The 18,101-nt window shown below is 42.7% G+C and overlaps 1 protein-coding gene across 1 annotated transcript in view; it reads left to right on the forward strand.

Moving 5' to 3' along the window:
* MFSD4A (major facilitator superfamily domain containing 4A) overlaps window positions 1-18,101 on the forward strand; it is a 1,221,833-nt gene that overhangs the window by 1,146,773 nt on the left and 56,959 nt on the right. Inside the window, exon 9 of the mRNA XM_044076823.1 lies at window positions 6,147-6,267. Within this exon, the coding sequence (XP_043932758.1) occupies window positions 6,147-6,267 (121 nt within the window). The remainder of the gene's footprint in view (window positions 1-6,146; window positions 6,268-18,101) is intronic.

The following is an 18,101-nucleotide window of genomic DNA, read 5'->3' on the forward strand; positions in this document are numbered from 1 at the left end:
ACCATATGGAAGGTTGCATGTTTCAGAATTGAGTCTAGAGTGAGCATGAGGTCCCAATTTTTCTTTGGAACCAAAAAGAATCTTGAGTAGACTCCGGACTCTTGCTGGTCTGTGGGAGCTTTTGGATGACTTGCTTGTCTAGCAGCTTTGCGACTTTCTGTGATGCTATGTTTCTTTGTGGAGTTGGAATATCTGGAAAGCTTATTTGTGACATTTTTGGAGGGTAAAGAAAGGGGGTGACATAGCCTCTATTTATTACTCTCAGCATCCACAAATCATTAAGTGATGGCCGACCAGGCATAAGCGTGCAGAGATATGCGCCCCCCTCCCCACACTTCCTCTAGAGTGCTGCAGTCAGGCAGTTTTTTTAGGAGCATTGGACTTGTTGGAGAACAAGCCTCAAAACCCTTGGTTTGCAGGCCACCTCTGCCTCTAGGGCTACACCCTGCACCTCTTGGGATGTCTGTTACCAGGTGCATCCTGTGCAAAATCCTAAGACATGCAGAACCACAATCTCTTTACACCTTTTAGCTTGGGGGAAAAAGTCCTTTGGGGGTGGAAAAGCAGATGCTCACAACAAATAGTTTCATCCTGTCCACTCCTGGCGAGTGCATCTTTAACACTGGGCCCAAAAAGGGTGGACCCATCAAAGAGGACATTCAAAAAGGTAATTTTTAAGTTCTCCACAAAAATCACAGAGCTTCATCCAGCCATGTCAGAATATGGCAATGCTTGTGCCTGATGCGATAGATGTGCCATCCACCACAGACAAATTGTGTAAAGACACATTTGTAATGGAATGGAATGTTGCCGGCTGAAAATCCACCATTTTGTGGGATGCTGCTGTCATGGTACTGGAGATGGACTTGACAACTCTTTGGTCAGGTCCCTTTAAAACCTCATCAAGCACGCAAGATAATCTAGCACACGTAAGGCAAACTTTGCGCTCACCTTCCAAATCTGTCCGGGGTTCCAGACTCCCCTGTTCAGGAGATGGACAGAGGTACTCTCCTCCAGAGCTCTTTTTTAGGGCTGCACCACCATGATGGCAGGTCCTTTTCTCCATTGAGGCCTAGCGCTGGACAAAACTAAAATCTTGTCAGGTGTGTGGGATATGGGCTCCAACACATCCCACTCCTTCTGTGTCCTTGGGGACATCAGGTCAATCAGGTCTTCTGCTGCGGAGACCATCTAAGCAGTTGATGGGCCAGTTACAAAGGCTTTGAGGAACACCAATTCTTCCTGGGAAAAGGCAGCAGTGGACTATCCCCCCTTGCTGAAGTAATTCCAGGATGTCCCCAAAGGAGATGTCGTCTGGGGGGGATTGTGGGGACCCTTCTGCTTCATAGAAATCAGTGTCATCAGGGGGAGTCTAAATGCCTCTTTTGCAGGAGTGCTTTGAGTGTTTTTCCATGGGGGGGCAGGGAAGAATCAGTAATCAAGGGGGAACTCATCCTACAATGTCTGTCAAAGCCTGTTGCAGCTGGCTGGCCTGAAGGGATAGAATTATGTGGAGGAGATACCACAGATGCCAGAGAGGATCGGGGTGTATCCAAGCAAGGGCAGAATACCTTTTCTCTAATCAAAGAGAGAGCTTTCTCGAATGCCTTGAAGGCTGCCTCTGAGGCAAGTCCAGAAGGGGTCTTCTTGAGATCAGAGGATCCAGACAAATGACCTTCTCTAGATGCAGCCTGGCACAGCTCCAAAGCAAACACCAGGCAGATGTGAAAGTCTGAGATGACTCTGAACTCCACACAGCAACACCAACCTCTTGGTTCCAGGACACCCTAGATGCGACACTGTCCAAGTCAAGCAAGTGAGTGACACTGTGAGATTCCAAGACATTTAGTCTCCTGGCTTCAACAAATGGATCACACAGGAAATGCTTAGATCCACTACCACCGGATCCAAAGATCAGACTGATGAAAGAGACATTAAGTGGAGGTGGAAGGGCCTGGTCCTGATACCCCAGGCACTGGGGAAGCAGGAAGGCCCCATCTGAATCTGAGTCTTCAGGAATTTCTGCATCATCCTCTCCATATCAGCCTCAGATAAACTCCTCTATGACCATACTGACCTGAAAAAAGTAGCGGTCGAGGGTGGCTGGAAGGACCCATAAAAAGATCTCTCCAACTGGAGGGTTGGAGATTGCAGCTGATGGATGGTCGGCTCCAGGGAAAATTTGGTTCCACTTGCAGGGGAGGAGTCAGTGAATGGACCCCTACAGAATCCAACAAAAACTAAGGTGTTGGACCTGAAGGTTTAGAAGGTTTAGGAACTGGACCCACAGCCCTTGCAGAATCCGGAGACCTCATTCTGGATTTCTTAGGAACTTCTTTTTCTCTTGGCTTCTCTCTCTTTCTCTCCATGGCTCTCCTTTTCCTTTGATTTATGTCTTTTAGTCTTCATGGTTCTCTTCACTGTTTTCTTGGATGAAGGAGAACCCAAGAGAGGAGGCCAGGGAGAAAGCCTTTGAGAACCAACTTGGATCAATGATCTAAAACAGCCTGCAGCCCAAAGAAAGCACAGACTTTGCAATCTTCCTAAAGATTGGCTACCCCAGATTATAAGCACATTTAGTGCACTGAACCTTAGGGCAGAATTATGTGCCCCAAGCAGAGCATTTCTTGAAGTCTGATAATAAACAGAGGTTATGTCATCCCCTTTCTTTACCCTCCAAAAATTTTACAAAGAAATCCTCCTGATGTTTTACCCCCCCCCCCCAAATAGAAATGGAGCAGCACAGTCAATTGTAAGGCTGCTAGACAAGCGAGTCATCCATGAGGCCCCACCAGACCAGCAAGGGTCCAGAGTCTCCTCAAGATTAGGCTCATTCTAAACTTCAGTCATTTGAAGCCCCATGCCTTGTCGGTCATATCTAAGGGAAAAACCAGCAACACCACACTACAATAAGAAACAAAAGGTCTATCGACAAAGAACAGGTAGCAGTACTCTAATTACAGATAAAACATTAAACTATAAGACAAAAAGTATTATTTTTTTTTTACTAGATAGGAAAGAGGGTAGAAATAAGATGGAAATGCCCAAACTAACTAAACCTCAGAGACATCAAGAATTCTAACACTGATAAAGTATTATAGGAAAAGTACCACAATAAAAAGTATTCATTTAGATGAATAACTTCACTTATTTCACTCAGCTTATCCAAAAACCAACCCAATTTGGCAAAGTATCCAAAAGCATCCGTACTAGACTGCATACTCTCATCCAGCCTTGAAGAAATTAAGCTAGTCAGCACCTCTCAGACAATCACTCCACCTACATCAGAGAATACCACAAGCCTTCCTCACAAAACCACTATACTTGATCTCTGTGAGAAACTTAACCAATTTTAATAAATCCATATTTAATGACACTCTTAAACAATGTGACTGGTAACTCTTCAAATATCAGCCTGTTGATGAAGCTGCCTGTCACTTTAGTAACCTTTTGATCATACTGAACTAACAAGCCCCATGAGACTTAAAAAAGTAAAAACAGATTTGCTGCATTGCTGACTGTCAAACTAAATAACTCATGAACAACACAGACCACACCTGGAAACAAAGACAATAACCTAATAAGTACAAAATGCGACACCAAGGATATTTGAAGAGAAATACAAGCAAAGGCATCCAGATATAGAACATTTTACAATACAAAAAGAAATAAAAGGGGGGGGGGGGCAGAAAAGAGCTGTAGTAATGGAGAAGTTAAAGAAATAGAAACTGAAATTATGGATTACCTGTGAAGTGAACAATGTAGTGAGAAAATGGTAGCGTCACAGCATGATGGAACAATGAGTCCCCAAATTAAGGAGAAACAGGTGGAACAGGAAGTACGTCATCACTTGCCATATGAAAATATTCTGGAGCCTTCAGTAGAAAGCCAGTACCAAAGTTCAGTTGGAGTTGTACAGCAAAAGAAGGAGCAGGAAACAGTGGCAACTCTGATGAAGTCAGTGTTGTAGAGTGACAGGCCAGTATGCTCCCGTATGAAAGAGCAATGGATGACCCAGAGTGCAGCTGAAGAGAATATGCCACAGAAAGATGTCCTGGAACTTTCTGTAGAATGCCTGCTGGAGACAGAGAACAAAGAATGTGCCTCAGTTTAGAAGAGAGTGATCTAAGGGAAGACTTGATTTAATATGGATGGATAGGCATTAAGATCGATGAAAGAAGTAGATTACAGAAAGGCAGTAAGACCCAAAATATTAGAAGGCTGATGAAACAAATGAACATGGTAATCAACACTATTAACAGGAATTCATGTGATACAGCAGAAGTAAACAGGATATGTTACTGTGCAGCTAAATTAATAACATAGTCTTACCACAAAAACAGAGCGATATGGGAAAGGAAGGAAAGAAATCAGATAGAAATCATATGCTAATGGAAGCATCAAATAAAGAAACCTGTAAAGCAGTTAAGACAAGAAGTGTCAATGTTAGAAGAACACGGAAGAGGGAATAGATCAACAAAAATTGTTAGAAAGATGGACACAATAAAAACAATGAGCAGTATCAGAAAAGACCAGGATCGATCATACACTACAGCAAATAATTAACTAAAGACATAAAAAAAAATGCTTCACGCCTATCAAATGATATACAAAAATCAGTGTATACCAAGATTATGCATTCCTCATACTGAAGGAGATATTAGGCTCCTCGGAACTGATTACATATATGTACATAAAGCATCATATCAATTGATTCGTAACAGATATTTTTATAGTGGTCATCTTTTCTGTAGTTCTTAACTCATCTGCTTTTTTCATCCTCCTGTTTTCTTGGTTACAACGCAACATCATCATTTGCAAAGATAGAAGTGAATACCCTTCTCCACTCACCTTAACTCCCATTCATTGAACAAATGCAACCCTTAAGACAGGAAACAAAAAATGGATGTCTGTGTATGTGTGGATTACGTTTGATTGTTTAGTTAGGAGGATTTTTTCAAATGGTCCAGTTCACTGCAGGATGCTGGCATCTGTTTTGCAAGATTACTAAACAGTGGGGAGTGGACATTTGCCATTTCCCTACTGTCTTTTTATCTTGGATTTGGTATATATAATTATCAGGGGTGTGAAGGCCACAGCCCCCCCACATGGAGTGCAGCATAAAACATTATTTATTTATTTTTTGATCAAGTATGTTCATACATTTTGTGGTTGATGTGAGTACGCTGATTTAGTGAGTCCGTGATTTAGGTGAACGTAATCATACTTGCTTGACTTGCAGAAAGCTGTGTTAAGCGCAGCTCTGGTAAGAGACTGCTTGAACAGAGGAAAATATTATGGAATGTACTAAATGGAAATGTTGACCCCCTGAGAGGGGTTTAAAAACTCTACCAATTATATGTAACTTCAAGGAATTCATAAAGAAAGGCCCCCATGCTACATGCCAGAATCAGGGAAAATAGCTAGTGCCAAAAGATAGAACAGAATAAAGCAAGGATTCTGTTCCACATGATTCTACACTTTGGAAAGTCATGCGGCCCTACAAATGATGACTTGAGAGATCTAACCAAGATATAAGTGACCAATAGCTCATTCAGATATAGCCATGACCCAGGTTATGCGGGGTACTGAAGGCAAGAAATATCATATTTACTAACCTGGAAGTAATTGGCAGACAGTACAGACACCACAACAGAAGAGCAATTTGATGCAATGAGTGGGAGTCTCTAACAGCCTTGCACTGGAATTTTGGAGTCATGCCAGGTCCCCATCTCACAGCCCAGTGTAAAGGGATTTGCCTGGTCTTGAACTACTGTGTCTAATTCAGATGATAGAATGAAAACCGGAAAATAAGGAAACGGAAGTAAACTGTGGAAATTTGTATGCCACAAGTTATGTGCTTTTGTAAGTCAGTACTAGTTTTAGAGTTAAAAGGTAACTTTGTTGAAAACTGGTTTTGTCATAATGGTTAAGGTGTTCACTTTACAGACCCAAGGGACAGAGTTTGATTCTGACCTAGGGTCATCGGCTAGGCTTAAAATCACCCTCAGGGCAGTTAACTTACTGTTTACCTGTGAACCTATGTGATCATACATTTGTGTTGCTTTGCAGTCTTGTACTAGTACTTTTTTCTCATATTCCATCACTAAAATACTGCTTTTGTACTGTCGCTTTTTCCATTACAGATAATCCAATCACAGGGTAGCTATAGTTTTCTGGTGTGTGGAACCATATTTGGATGCATGTCTTTCTGGTTCTATATACTCCTGGTGTGTTCCCATAGGATGTATATCCGGGATGCTTCAGGTAAGTATAAAACAACTTAAAAGGATTAGAAGAGTCAGCTTTCTTTTGCCTGTTATGCATGTCAGCTTCACAGTTGCGTTTTTATCCTCTTCTGTATTCATCACCTTTCCTATAGACTATGTCATTGAAAATGTTAGTAAACATCAATTTCATTCTAGTGTGTGCATAAGCTTTACCCAGTTTTGACATACAGAATATGCTAAAGTTGTAAATGCTCATTTTACTTGAATAAACATTTGAGCTTTGACAGTTAAAATGCCATAGAATGTTACTGCTGGTTGGAGCTGTATGTTTATGCTTGTATGTGGAGCTCTCATAATTCTGGCTACAGATGGCTCTGCAGATTTCATGATAGCCTCTCTTGGAGCAGAATGTTTTCTATGCGCTACAGTATTTCTTGCCTTCCATATAGTTTACTTCCTTTCTGAACTTAATAGTATGTTTCATGAAGCAACACCACTATATTGTCAGTCTGCTGTGTTCTGTATCAAATGCGTCTGTCCTCTGCAGAGCTACAATCATGGAAGCTTGGGTTGGACTTTAATTCTGCATTAACATTTTTGTTTTTTTGATAGCAACTGTAGTGGTGATGCATCTAGATTCCTCTGAAGGTCATCATCCTGTCAGGTACCACTGTGCTGCACCCCCACTCTGTCCCTGGTTGTTACTATTCATAAATTGCAAGGTATTTCTAGATACCATGCTACAAAGACCACTCGCCCAAGTGACATTGCTCCACCTTGTGCTGTTCTAAAATGTTATACTACATTAGAATTTTGCCAGTAAGAGTTTTCTTCCTGTGGTGGGATAAAAAAACAACCCTCTTTAAAAGAAAAACAAATAAGCCATATTCATATCTTACCTGTCAAAGACTAGCTGAAAAGGTACCTTTAATCTGTACCTCTTCCATCAGTAAAAAAACCTGCTTAACTTGCACTAAAGACAATATATATAATTATGTAATGCACATACCATGATGTTAAGTCTGAAATGTAAGATACGGTGGCAGTGACCTTCTGGACTGTACCTCTCGGGCATCAGGACAAGACAGCTGCATCTTTGCCTACCTTCACTGCCTCTAATCCTTGACTTTTAAAGGTGGGTTGTGCCGGACATAACTTTCCAGCCTGCTGTGATCATACTTGCAAATGAAGTAAAGACTAATAGGAATTCATGACACAAGAAAATAGGCTAAGCAGGAATACAAGAGGGTGGTTTGCATCCTGCAACTAAAGATGATGTCTTGAAGAGTCATAGATGTTCAGTTAGATCACTGACTACTGAAATTTCCAACAGGGAGGGCTCAGAAGTCTGACCTGAATTCCAGGGCTTAGAAACCTTCCTCTTCTCCAGGCACAAGGAATGCTCTCATCCTAGGACATCAGGACGTCTCCAGTAGATGTATAAAATAGGCATCCACATTCTCCATATTAGATCTTTCTTACTGCAGATCACAGTGCACATATTGCAGCACTAGCATCACTTTATCCAGCATGGTTTGGCCTGCACTGAAGATTGGGATAGTTAAATGTCCCAGAAGGAAATATCTTTTTTCTCTTTTTATAGTGGATCTTTTACATTTTTTTAACCTTCTAGCAGTTAGTTGTGAGTTGAACGTAAGCCTAGCCGTTTCATCCCAATATAATACCCAAGACTGCATTTAGTGATGACTGCCCATGTGCAGGAGGGCTGTGGGTGCTATCCCCGGTAAGAATTTATGGTTCCCCATACACTCGTCCAGGTTACTCTTGAACAGTGTCATAGAGGTGCTGTGTTTCACATGAATTGGTAGCCTGTTCCAAAGGTGCGGAAGTCACTGGGAGATAAATCTGCCCTTCCAGCATGTCTGATTTAAGTTGCAGGTCATATTTAGGTCCCTGGAATGGATAACCCTAGTCTTGCTTGATTTACGGATATGCAGCAAGTTCATTAGGTTTCGGTCTTGGATTGCTCTGTAGGCCAGTCATAAGTCTCCCCTAAGAAGTCTACATGATACGGAGTATAGTGACAAGTACTTTAGTTGGTCTGTGTAAGGCACATGCTGGAGACCCTTGATCTTCTTTGTTAAAAATCCCTGAGGTCTTTCTAATTGCTGCAGGTGTTTAGTACTTTACATGCCAAATGGGATTTTATACTCAATTATGGGCCAGATAAGTGCCAATCATGGGGGGGGGGGGTTATAACTTCTTTTGCTCTTGAAACAATGCCCTTACTAATCAAGTGTGCTACATAGAAAGCTTTCCTAACTACAGTAGACATATGGTGGTCGAAGTTAAAGGGCAACAATGGGATTCTATTATTAGATGCTCAACTTCTCTGTCCCTTTTCTCCCTATTTATTGTCCCTGCTATGAATAAACAACAACACAGCATTTCAAATATTTTAAATTGATTGTTTCTCTCCACTAGAACAGTACCTTATTGTACTGTGGTGGTTTTACTTTCAAAAAATGTTTATCCCGCCCTGAAAAGGTCTCCAACTCTACTGATGTTATCAAGGCCACTGAATACAGGGTCTATATTACATAGACGAAAAATCAAAATAACGGACGCTCATATGAGCGAAAATGCAGGTAATCTAAATCGCTATTGTGGGGGGCTGCACCCCCCGCTAAAAATATATTCCAAATCTGAGATCACACTACATTGAGGAAAGGGCAAATTTTCTGATCTTCACTGTACTGCGATCTCACAATAGCGATTTCAATTACCTGCATTTCCACTCATATGAGCGTTTGAAGTTTTGCTTTTTCATCAATCTAATAGGAATCCTGAATACGGGTAGTTTTCTAGCCAATTCCCTCCCCAGACTGACATCACAATGACCATCCTAAAAATCCACCCACGCTGTGATGTCACAGCTCCCATGTCCTTCCCCAACCCATACAGAAAGTAAAGGCTAGAACAAGGAAACAGAACATGAGTCAAGTCTCCTGCTGTGAGCTGTCAGTCACAGCAAGTACAAGCTGAAATTACACTTAGCACTTTGACAGCTAGGGAAGTTAGTTGTGAAGGGGGATGGGAGATGAGTAAAGTAGTAGAATTCAGGTTTCACAAAAAAACTGCAGTTTAGCCATTCTATAAAGAAGCAACAGTAAAAAAAAATCACTTTGCAAGTTTGTTCTGTGGCATTTGCACTATTTGTGTTTTAAGTAGTCATTGAACAGTATGAAATATTACACTGAAAGACAGCAGTTTATGTATGTAAAATCAATGCAGTGACAACAGTTTTAGGAAAAAAGAGACCTGCAAGATGCAACTTTTTGTGGACAAGCACTGCATTGTGGGATACCTAGAGGCAGACTAAACAATCAAAATTACTTCAAGATGCCAGACCCCATGTGGTCAGACTCAGAAATTACATATAAAAACATTTAAAAACCTGTAAATAGTCCCAGAGTGGGTGTGGTTCTCCTTTAAGGTCGCAGTCAACTTGTGATCGCAGGTCCCTACCACGTCATGGGTACTTAGGGTATTGTTGTCGATTTGATAGTGTGAGGGGACAATGTTTGTGCTGAAGGGAATGATGATGCATTTCTTTGCATTCATTTTGAGACCGTGACTAATACCAGTCATTGGTCTGTGTGAGACAGTACAGTTTTGTACCTACCATAAATGTAGATGTTCGAGTGCTAATACAGCTGCAGTCATAACAGATGGGTTCTCCTGCCGTCAGGTGGGTCCTCGGTTGGCCGAATTCCAAAGTCTAGGTCCGGTGTCGGTTGTCGTCGCGTCTTCCCTGACGTCAGTGCAACAGGGGTATAAAAGAACCAGCCAACGCCATTTTCTTCAGTTTTTCTTGCCCCAGATGTCAGGTGCCCCCAGAAGGAAGGCAATACATAAATTTATGTAATAATGCAGTGCAATATAATCAAAAAACAGTAGTTGCAAGCAAATACACCATAAATGAATACCCCAATCAATTTGTATGAGGAGGTGTTAGCCAATAGGCCTGTCCCAAGAGGGGAAGGAGGGAGGGAAACCTGGACTGCAGCTGTATTAGCACTCGAACATCTACATTTATGGTAGGTACAAAACTGTACTATGTTCATCGTGCATACAGCTGCAGTCATAACATATGGGTAGAATCCCAAAGCTAAAAAAGGGGTGGTAGGCACTAGGTGGAACTAGGAGGAGCCAGGATGCCCTGCAAGACTGCAGTGGCAAAGCCTGCTCTAGTTTTGGAGTATAATGGTAGGTGGTAGTGCTTGGAGAAGGTATGCACAGAACAAGTGGCTGCTTCCAAAATATCTTTGGTAGGAACTCCTGTGAGGAAAGCTGCAGAGGTAGCTGTGGCCCTTGTGGAGTGAGATCTGATGCCTGCAGGCACAGTTTTACCATGAAAAGAGTAACAAAAGTGTATGCAGTGGGCTATCCATTTTGAGATTGTCTGTTTGGAAATTGGCTTCCCTTGAGCTCCTATAGCATAGGACACAAAGAGTTGTTCTGATTTTCTGAAAGGCTTTGTTCTGTCCAAATAATAACGTAGCTGTCTGTGGATGTCCAAGGAATGTAGTAGTCTCTCCCCTTTGTTTTGAGGATTAGGATAAAAGGTAGGTAAGTGAATAGCCTGATTCAAAGCTACCCTGGATACCACCTTTGGCATAAAGGACGGATTGGTTCGTAAGGAAACTCTGTCCTGATGGAAAATGATGAAAGGCTGCACAGATATGAGGGCTTGTAGTTTCGATACCCTGCGAGCTGAGGTGATAGCCAGAAGGAAGGCTGTTTTCCAGGACAAATATTGCAAATCTGTTGAGGCAGCTGGCTCAAAAGGAGGCAAGGTCAGCTTTTCTAGAATGAAATTGAGGTCCCAAGCAGGTATTGGTTGTTTCCTTGGGGGTTTTATATTCTTAGCCCCTCTGAGGAACTGTCTTAAGAGGGGATGAGAGAATAAAGGAGGATCAGTGTTGTATTCTGCAGAAATGGCTGAGGCATGGATTTTGATGGAGGAGAATGAAAGTCCACTGCTCAGCAGCTCAGCTAGATACTGTAATATTTGAGGTAAATTCAGTATTCCATGATTCTGGCCCTTTTTCTCATTCCAGGCACAAAATCGCTTCCATTTTGCGGAGTAAGCTTTCCTAGTAGAAGGCCTTCTGGCCTCCAAAATGATATCCTGCACCTCCTTGGAGAGTAGGGTCTGTTGTGAAGTTAAGGAATCTTCCATGCGGTCAGATTGAGTGTTTTCAGCTGACTGTGAAGAGTTTTGAAGCTGTGCTGAGTCAGAAGAAGAGGCATTAGAGGTAGGGTCCATGGTGGGGAATGCGTCAGGCTCCTCAGGAGTGGGTACCAGTGTTGTCTTGGCCAGTCTGGAGCAATGAGAATCATCTTTGGTCTGTCTGCTTTGGTTTCTAATAGAACTTTGGGCAGCAGAGGAAGAGGTGGAAAGGCATAAACTGTCATTGTTGTCCAACTGAAAGAGAGAGCGTCCACTCTCCAGGCCTGTGGATGAAAAGTCCTTGAGCAGAATTTTGTCATTTGGTGATTTTTGTGGGAGGCAAAGAGATCTATGTCTGGCCTTCCCCATGCTTGAATTATTTCTGTAAAAACTTGAGGGTGCAACTTCCATTCGTGTGGGTCTGTCATATTTCTGCTTAGGTTGTCTGCCAGCGTGTTTTCCTTGCCTGGCAAGTACTGTGCTTGAAGTTCGATTTGTAATTCCAGAGCCATGTTCCAAAGTGACATGGCCAGCCTGCATAGGGGGTATGAATGGGTTCCTCCCTGTTTGTTTATGTACCACATTACTGTGGTGTTGTCTGTCCTTATCAATAGTTGGCCTGGATGCAGAAGGTCTTTGAAAGCTATAATAGCATTTATTACTGCTAGCATTTCCTTTTGATTGATGTGTAGGTGCTTTTCTTTTTGGAACCATTTGCCCTGATTGCACCAATCTGTCATGTGTGCCCCCCAGGTGTAGTCCAAGGCGTCTGTTGTGCTTGATTTGCTTGAGGCTTGCAGAATGGGAGACCTGTGTTTCTTTGGCATGCTTGAGCCCACCACAGAAATTCCTTTTGAAGACATGGAATCGGTGGTATTATTGTTTCCAAACTGTGGCTGTGTTGAGACCATAGGTTTTTCAGGTACCATTGAAGTTTCCTCATATGCAGCTTTGCACATGGGATTAGTAGGATGCAAGATGCCATGAATCCCAGAGCCTGCAGGATTTTCCTTGCAGTCAGCCTGGTGAAATTTGCTAGTTTTCTGAAGTATTGAGTTAGTTGCCCCTGTTTCTCTGGCGTGAGGTAGGCCATCTGGGTGTTTGTGTCCAAGTTGGCACCCAGGAAAATTATTTTTGTGAGGGTATTAGCCTTGATTTCTTTTTGTTGACTGTGTACCCCAGAGAATTCAACAACATTATTACAAAAGCCAGATGTTTCAGAAGTATGTGCTTGCTGTCCGCTTGGATCAGGCAGTCGTCCAAATATGGGTATATTTGTATCCCTTGAAGTCTGCAGTAGGCAATTACTGATGCCAGGCATTTTGTGAATACTCTGGGCAGTAGATAAGCCAAAGGGCAATGCAGAGAATTGATAATGGGTTGAACCTGCAAGAAATCTGAGGTATCTTCTGCAATTTTGTCTGATTGGGATATGCAGGTATGCCTCCTTGAGGTCCAATGTTACCAGCCAAGACTCCTTGCCCAGCATGGGAAGAAGCTGCTGTAATGTGAGCATCTTGAATTTTGGCATGAGTAAAAATGTGTTTAGGATGGATAGGTCCAAAATAGGTCTCCAGTCTTTTCCCTTCCTTGGTACCAGGAATAGTCTGGAATAAAAACCTTGACCTTGTTCTTGAGTAGGTACCTCTTGAATAGCTTTCATGTCCATGAAATCTGAAATTTGTCTTTGTGCCTCTGCCCTTTGATTGTGTGGCAGGTTTGGCATGCCTCTCTTTTGTGGAAGGGTGTGAAAATGGAATCTGTAGCCTCTGTTTATAATGTCCAGGATCCATTTGTCTTTTGTGACAATATGCCAATTTTTCGAAAATAATGCCAGTTTTCCACCTAAGGGTGCTGCCATTTGAGCCTTGCTTGGCATGCAAAGGGGAAAGTCATTGGGTTTGCTTTCTGAATGGCTGTGAACTATCCTCACCACCTCTTTGTGTAGGAGCTTGCCATTGTCTGCCTCTAAATAATCCTTGAGATTGCCCTCTGCCCCTCGGTCGCCTGTATCTACCTCTTTGGGGTCTGTCCGTGGCTGGAAAGGACCAATTTTTGGAAGGCCAATTTCTACTGAAACGTGGAGGTTGTACCTGTAGAAAATCTTTCACTGTTTGCATTGATTTAGCCTTTTCCTCCATTTTCTTTAATACCTCCTCAGCTTTAACACCAAATAATACATCTTTTTGTAGAGGGGCATCTAGTAATTTAGCTTTGACATGATCTGGTAAGGTTTTCTCCTTGAGCCAGGCATGTCTATGTATGACTGATCCTGTAACAGCAGCTCTACATGAGGCCTCTAGAGCATCAAAACCACATTGCAAGGTATGTTTACCCACTTCTGCACTATGCATCAAATCCTGCAACTCCTTCAAGTCTGGTTGTTCAGGTTGTGACATTTTGCTTCTCAACTGTGATAACAGAAACTGTTGGTACTTTAACATATGGAACTGGCAGTTTAATGCCCTCATGTTTATGTGGCCGAGGTGTATACCTTTTTTCCCCACCTTTCTAAAGATCTGGAATCTCTCTCTGAAGGTAATGGATTTTTAGCAGTGGAGGCCTTAATTTCCTTGGGGACCTGTGAGATAGTTTCTGGGTCAGCCGCATGGCTTTTGTATAAGAACTGGTGTGAGTCAGGAACCCGGTAGTACCTGTCAGGCTTGACTGGGGCTGGAGGTAAAGAGTCTGGGTTAAGGCAGGCCTCCGAATACACATCATCTAGTATGTCTAAGACAGGAGGTGTAGCCAGAGGCCTGTGCTGAGGGAGCAAGAGAAAATCCCTAAGCCTTTTCTTGGAGTCTGAGTACTCTTGGCCTTCCCAGTGGAAGTGTTCCCTCAAGGTATGCAAGGTTTCCCCAAATGAGTAATCCTCAGGGGGGGAGACAGAGGGGAATGGACTCCTCTGCATCAGAATCTTCAAAAGGGGAGTATGAATGTTCCTGTTCATCAGAGTGCTCTGAAATAATGGAGGCCTGGTCCGAGGAGGGGGATTCTTCCTCCACTCTGGGCCTTTTGTCCAGGGGGGGGGGTTGAGAACCCCTGATAAGAATAATTAAATCCTCAGCCATTTTAAGCATCTGTTTTTTAGGCATGGGGCCTGGAGAAGGGCCCTGTGTAGCTTGTCTCTTAGAATGCATGACTGCTTTAGACTTATTGAAAGCCTTGATGGAAAAAGAAGAGGAAGGCCTGAAGACACCTTGAGAGGAGGCAGATCTGTCTACATTCTGAGTTTCACCACCTAGAGTGGCTTCGGTATCTGTAGTCGGGGTGTGGGCCGAGGAGCCTGCGACCTCGGGCACAGTAGACACCGCCAATGAAGGGGGCATGAGGGCTGCGGACCTTGTGTGTCAGTCCTTATCTTTGCGTCTTTTAGTCAAAACTGGAGTCGGAGTATCCGACAGCATAATGTAGTTAAATTTTTTGCCAAAATAGTGCTGGGCGAACTCCGCCCAACGCTTAATGGTGCGTTTGTTGAATGTAGTACAAAAATGACAGACTGAGACGTCGTGGTCTGGGCCTAAGCAAGGAATGCAGAGGGAATGAAAATCCTTATGCAGTATTTGCTTCCCATATGAAATACAATTATTAACTTTGTCTGACATCGGTCTGAGGCAAGAAAAGTTTCCCCAACGGGGTACTTAGCTTTCAAGAAGACTTCGGTTGCAAAATTTTCGTAATTTCAGGAGCTGGCCGACCGGCACTTGCGAACTGCTTCTGCTTCGGGTACCACGCGGCAAGAAAGACTGAGGAAAATGGCGTCGGCTAGTTCTTTTATACCCCTGTCGCACTGACGTCAGGGAAGAAGCGACGACAACCGATGCTGGACCTAGACTTTGGAATTCGGCCGACTGAGGACCTGCCTGACGGCAGGAGAACCCATCTGTTATGACTGCAGCTGTATGCACGAAGAACATCCTCCTAGAATATACTGACATCATTTGTGGATTCCATGATTGCACCTAGTTTGCAGTAGTCTGTAAACTTGGTCAGCTACAGCACCTTAGTTTTGATCTGAACTTCTGGGAAATATATACCAAACAGCAGGGGGCCCAGCACTGACACCTGTAGCACCCTGCTTGTAACAGGTCTGTTGGATGATGTGGAGTCACCCACTTTGATAGTGTATGTCTGGTTTGTGAGCCAGTTAGCAACCCATCTTACAATGAAGGGGTTTACATTCAGTTTGCTACGTTTATAAGTAATGCCTGAATGTGGGATTGTGTCAAAAGCCTATGCCAGGTCAAGGTATGCAGTAAACACAGATTTTCCCTTGTCAATGGCGTTGGTTAAATTTTCAAAGAAATCCACCAGATTGAACAGGCAGAATCTGCCCTTCATGAAGCCGGACTGGGTAGGATCCAGAGTTTGGAGGTCACCTATGTCTTTATTTATGAGGTCCATAATGATACGTTCCATGGCCTTACAAATGAGGCTGGTCAGGCATATGGCAGGACCTAAGAAAAGCAGCTGTGCCTGCAGTAAAAAAAAAAAAAAAAAAAAAAATCACTCAATCAGGTTTTTTTTTTCCCCAAAATCATTGGGTATTTTATCTAGAACCTGATCACATCTAAAATCAGTCCATCAGGGATTCAAAAATTCTTAAAAGTAGCAACATTCCCTTCAATGCTATTTGAAGAGGAAGAGACTTGAAGCCTTTCCTGGCATCCCGTGTCCTCCCTAAGAAGAAAAGTTTCGAACAGAAGGCAGAAAGGGACACAGTGGCATGATACAGGCATCTATCATCCTCCAGGTGTAGGCACCACTGAGTCACTTTCACAGCCCCTCAACCTTATTCATGTTTTTCCTGAGACCTCTGATAAAGCCCTTTTGGAGGCCATGCCAAAGAAACCTAACATGTCTTACTGGGGTGATGAACAGGAATTGGGCTCTTTGTATGCCCATTCCCAGACAACTATCACAAAAGCACATTACAGTTTCCGAAGATAAAAACAGGATACCCACTATTTTCATGATGGAAGGCATCATGGGTCATGAAGTGGAAGTAAACGGCTCCCATCTAGAGGCTAGACTTCCAAAGCAGACATCACAGAAAAAAAGATTCAGAATGTGAAGCACAAATCACCAGGCCCAAGCTCCCTGCTGAAGTCAAGGTCTCTGTGGTCGGGCAGGTCTGCTACTCCTTCCCAACCTTAGGTCTGCCCTAAGCAATGAATCATGCTGGCACAAGGAAGTGTTTTACAAGCTCTACAAAGTCTACAGCCAGGTAAACATCCATCTGTTCCTGGACCTCCACTGAAAATATTTTTTTTCTGGTCAGCAAAGGGATAATAAATAAACATTCTCCGGTTACGACAGAAGCAAACTCCTTGGAAAGTGAGGAGGAAAACCTGGACTATTCTTCTCAGATATCTTTCCTACTTTGGGATATGATACTGACACACACAAGACATTACTTCATCTGCTTTTCTCACAGGGGGGAATCCTAAATGGAGAAACCCTTGGTAAAATGAGAGTTCTTCAAAGGTGAAGGAAAGGAGGCATCACAGGCATAAAAGATGTCCTCTGAATTAATGGACCTGGTTGCCCATAAACCAGTGGCTATTGCTCCTGTTTTGGGAGCTCCTGAGATATTGCTTTCCTTGAACCAGATGTGCAATCCTCTACTTTTAATAAAACACAATAGACTTTAAGACTTCCATAAATAACCTTTGTAAGAATCCTGTGGCATAACTGGCTTTTGTGTCTATGGATCCAGGAAAGGATGTCCAGATTCCTCATTCCAACAGTCTCCCAACTGACAAAGAAAGTAGAGTGCTAGAGTGATATGGGAAAAAGTTTATATGGCATATTTCACTCTTATCTTCAGGGATATCTGCTGTCAGACTTGTATGACTTAGTTTCAGAAGATTCATGTTGATTTGCCCAAGGTAATTTCAGCAAACAGAAACAAATTGAAACAGTTCGCTGAAACTATCGTCTGTGAACATTACAACATTTTTTTTTTTTTGAGGGGCAACCCCTCCTGTTGGTGGACACCCTTCTGAAATGTACATAACCAACTCTGCGGTCACACAACAGTGGAGAAAGAAAACAAACTCCATTGTCAGCAAAAGTAGTTTCAGTGAACAGCACCTGCTCTTTTTGCATTCACCAACACTGCATTTGTTCAAATGTTATGTTCAAATAGCTTTCTTAAAACAACTGAGAAAAAGCTGAGAGATGTTGAAAGGAGACTTAATGGCAAAATTGATGGAGGTCCCACAGAATAACAGCCAGTGACAAAAAAAAAAAACTCTGGATATGATGTTGTTGATGCAGTTTTCTGGGTGACACCTTTGAATTTTATAACAATACGTCTGGCTGAGGCTACAACCCCTGCATGATGTTAGAGCACAGCATTTAAAAGCTGTTTTAGATAAGGGGATGCTCTTTTGGAACCCTTCCAATATGGTCTTCAGGAAACTGGGGAAAAGTGTAAAAAATTACGGTAGGTATTAAATAGCTTGTTTCACCCCACCCATGTCAAGGTGCAATAGAAACTATCCCTCTAAACAAGGTGTTTACTATCACAAAAAGAGTAAAGGCAACCCAGAGAAAAGTAAAAAGGCAAAGAGAAGAAAAAATGGTAGGAAAAATACAAAAAAAGAAAGAAACGGAGGCCTCATAGGTCTTCAGTCCCCAGGGAGCAACCACAACTATATGTGGACTTT

This window comes from Protopterus annectens, chromosome 7.part0 (genome assembly GCF_019279795.1).
Source record: "Protopterus annectens isolate FY-2018-M chromosome 7.part0, PAN1.0, whole genome shotgun sequence".
Lineage (NCBI taxonomy): Eukaryota > Metazoa > Chordata > Ceratodontiformes > Protopteridae > Protopterus > Protopterus annectens.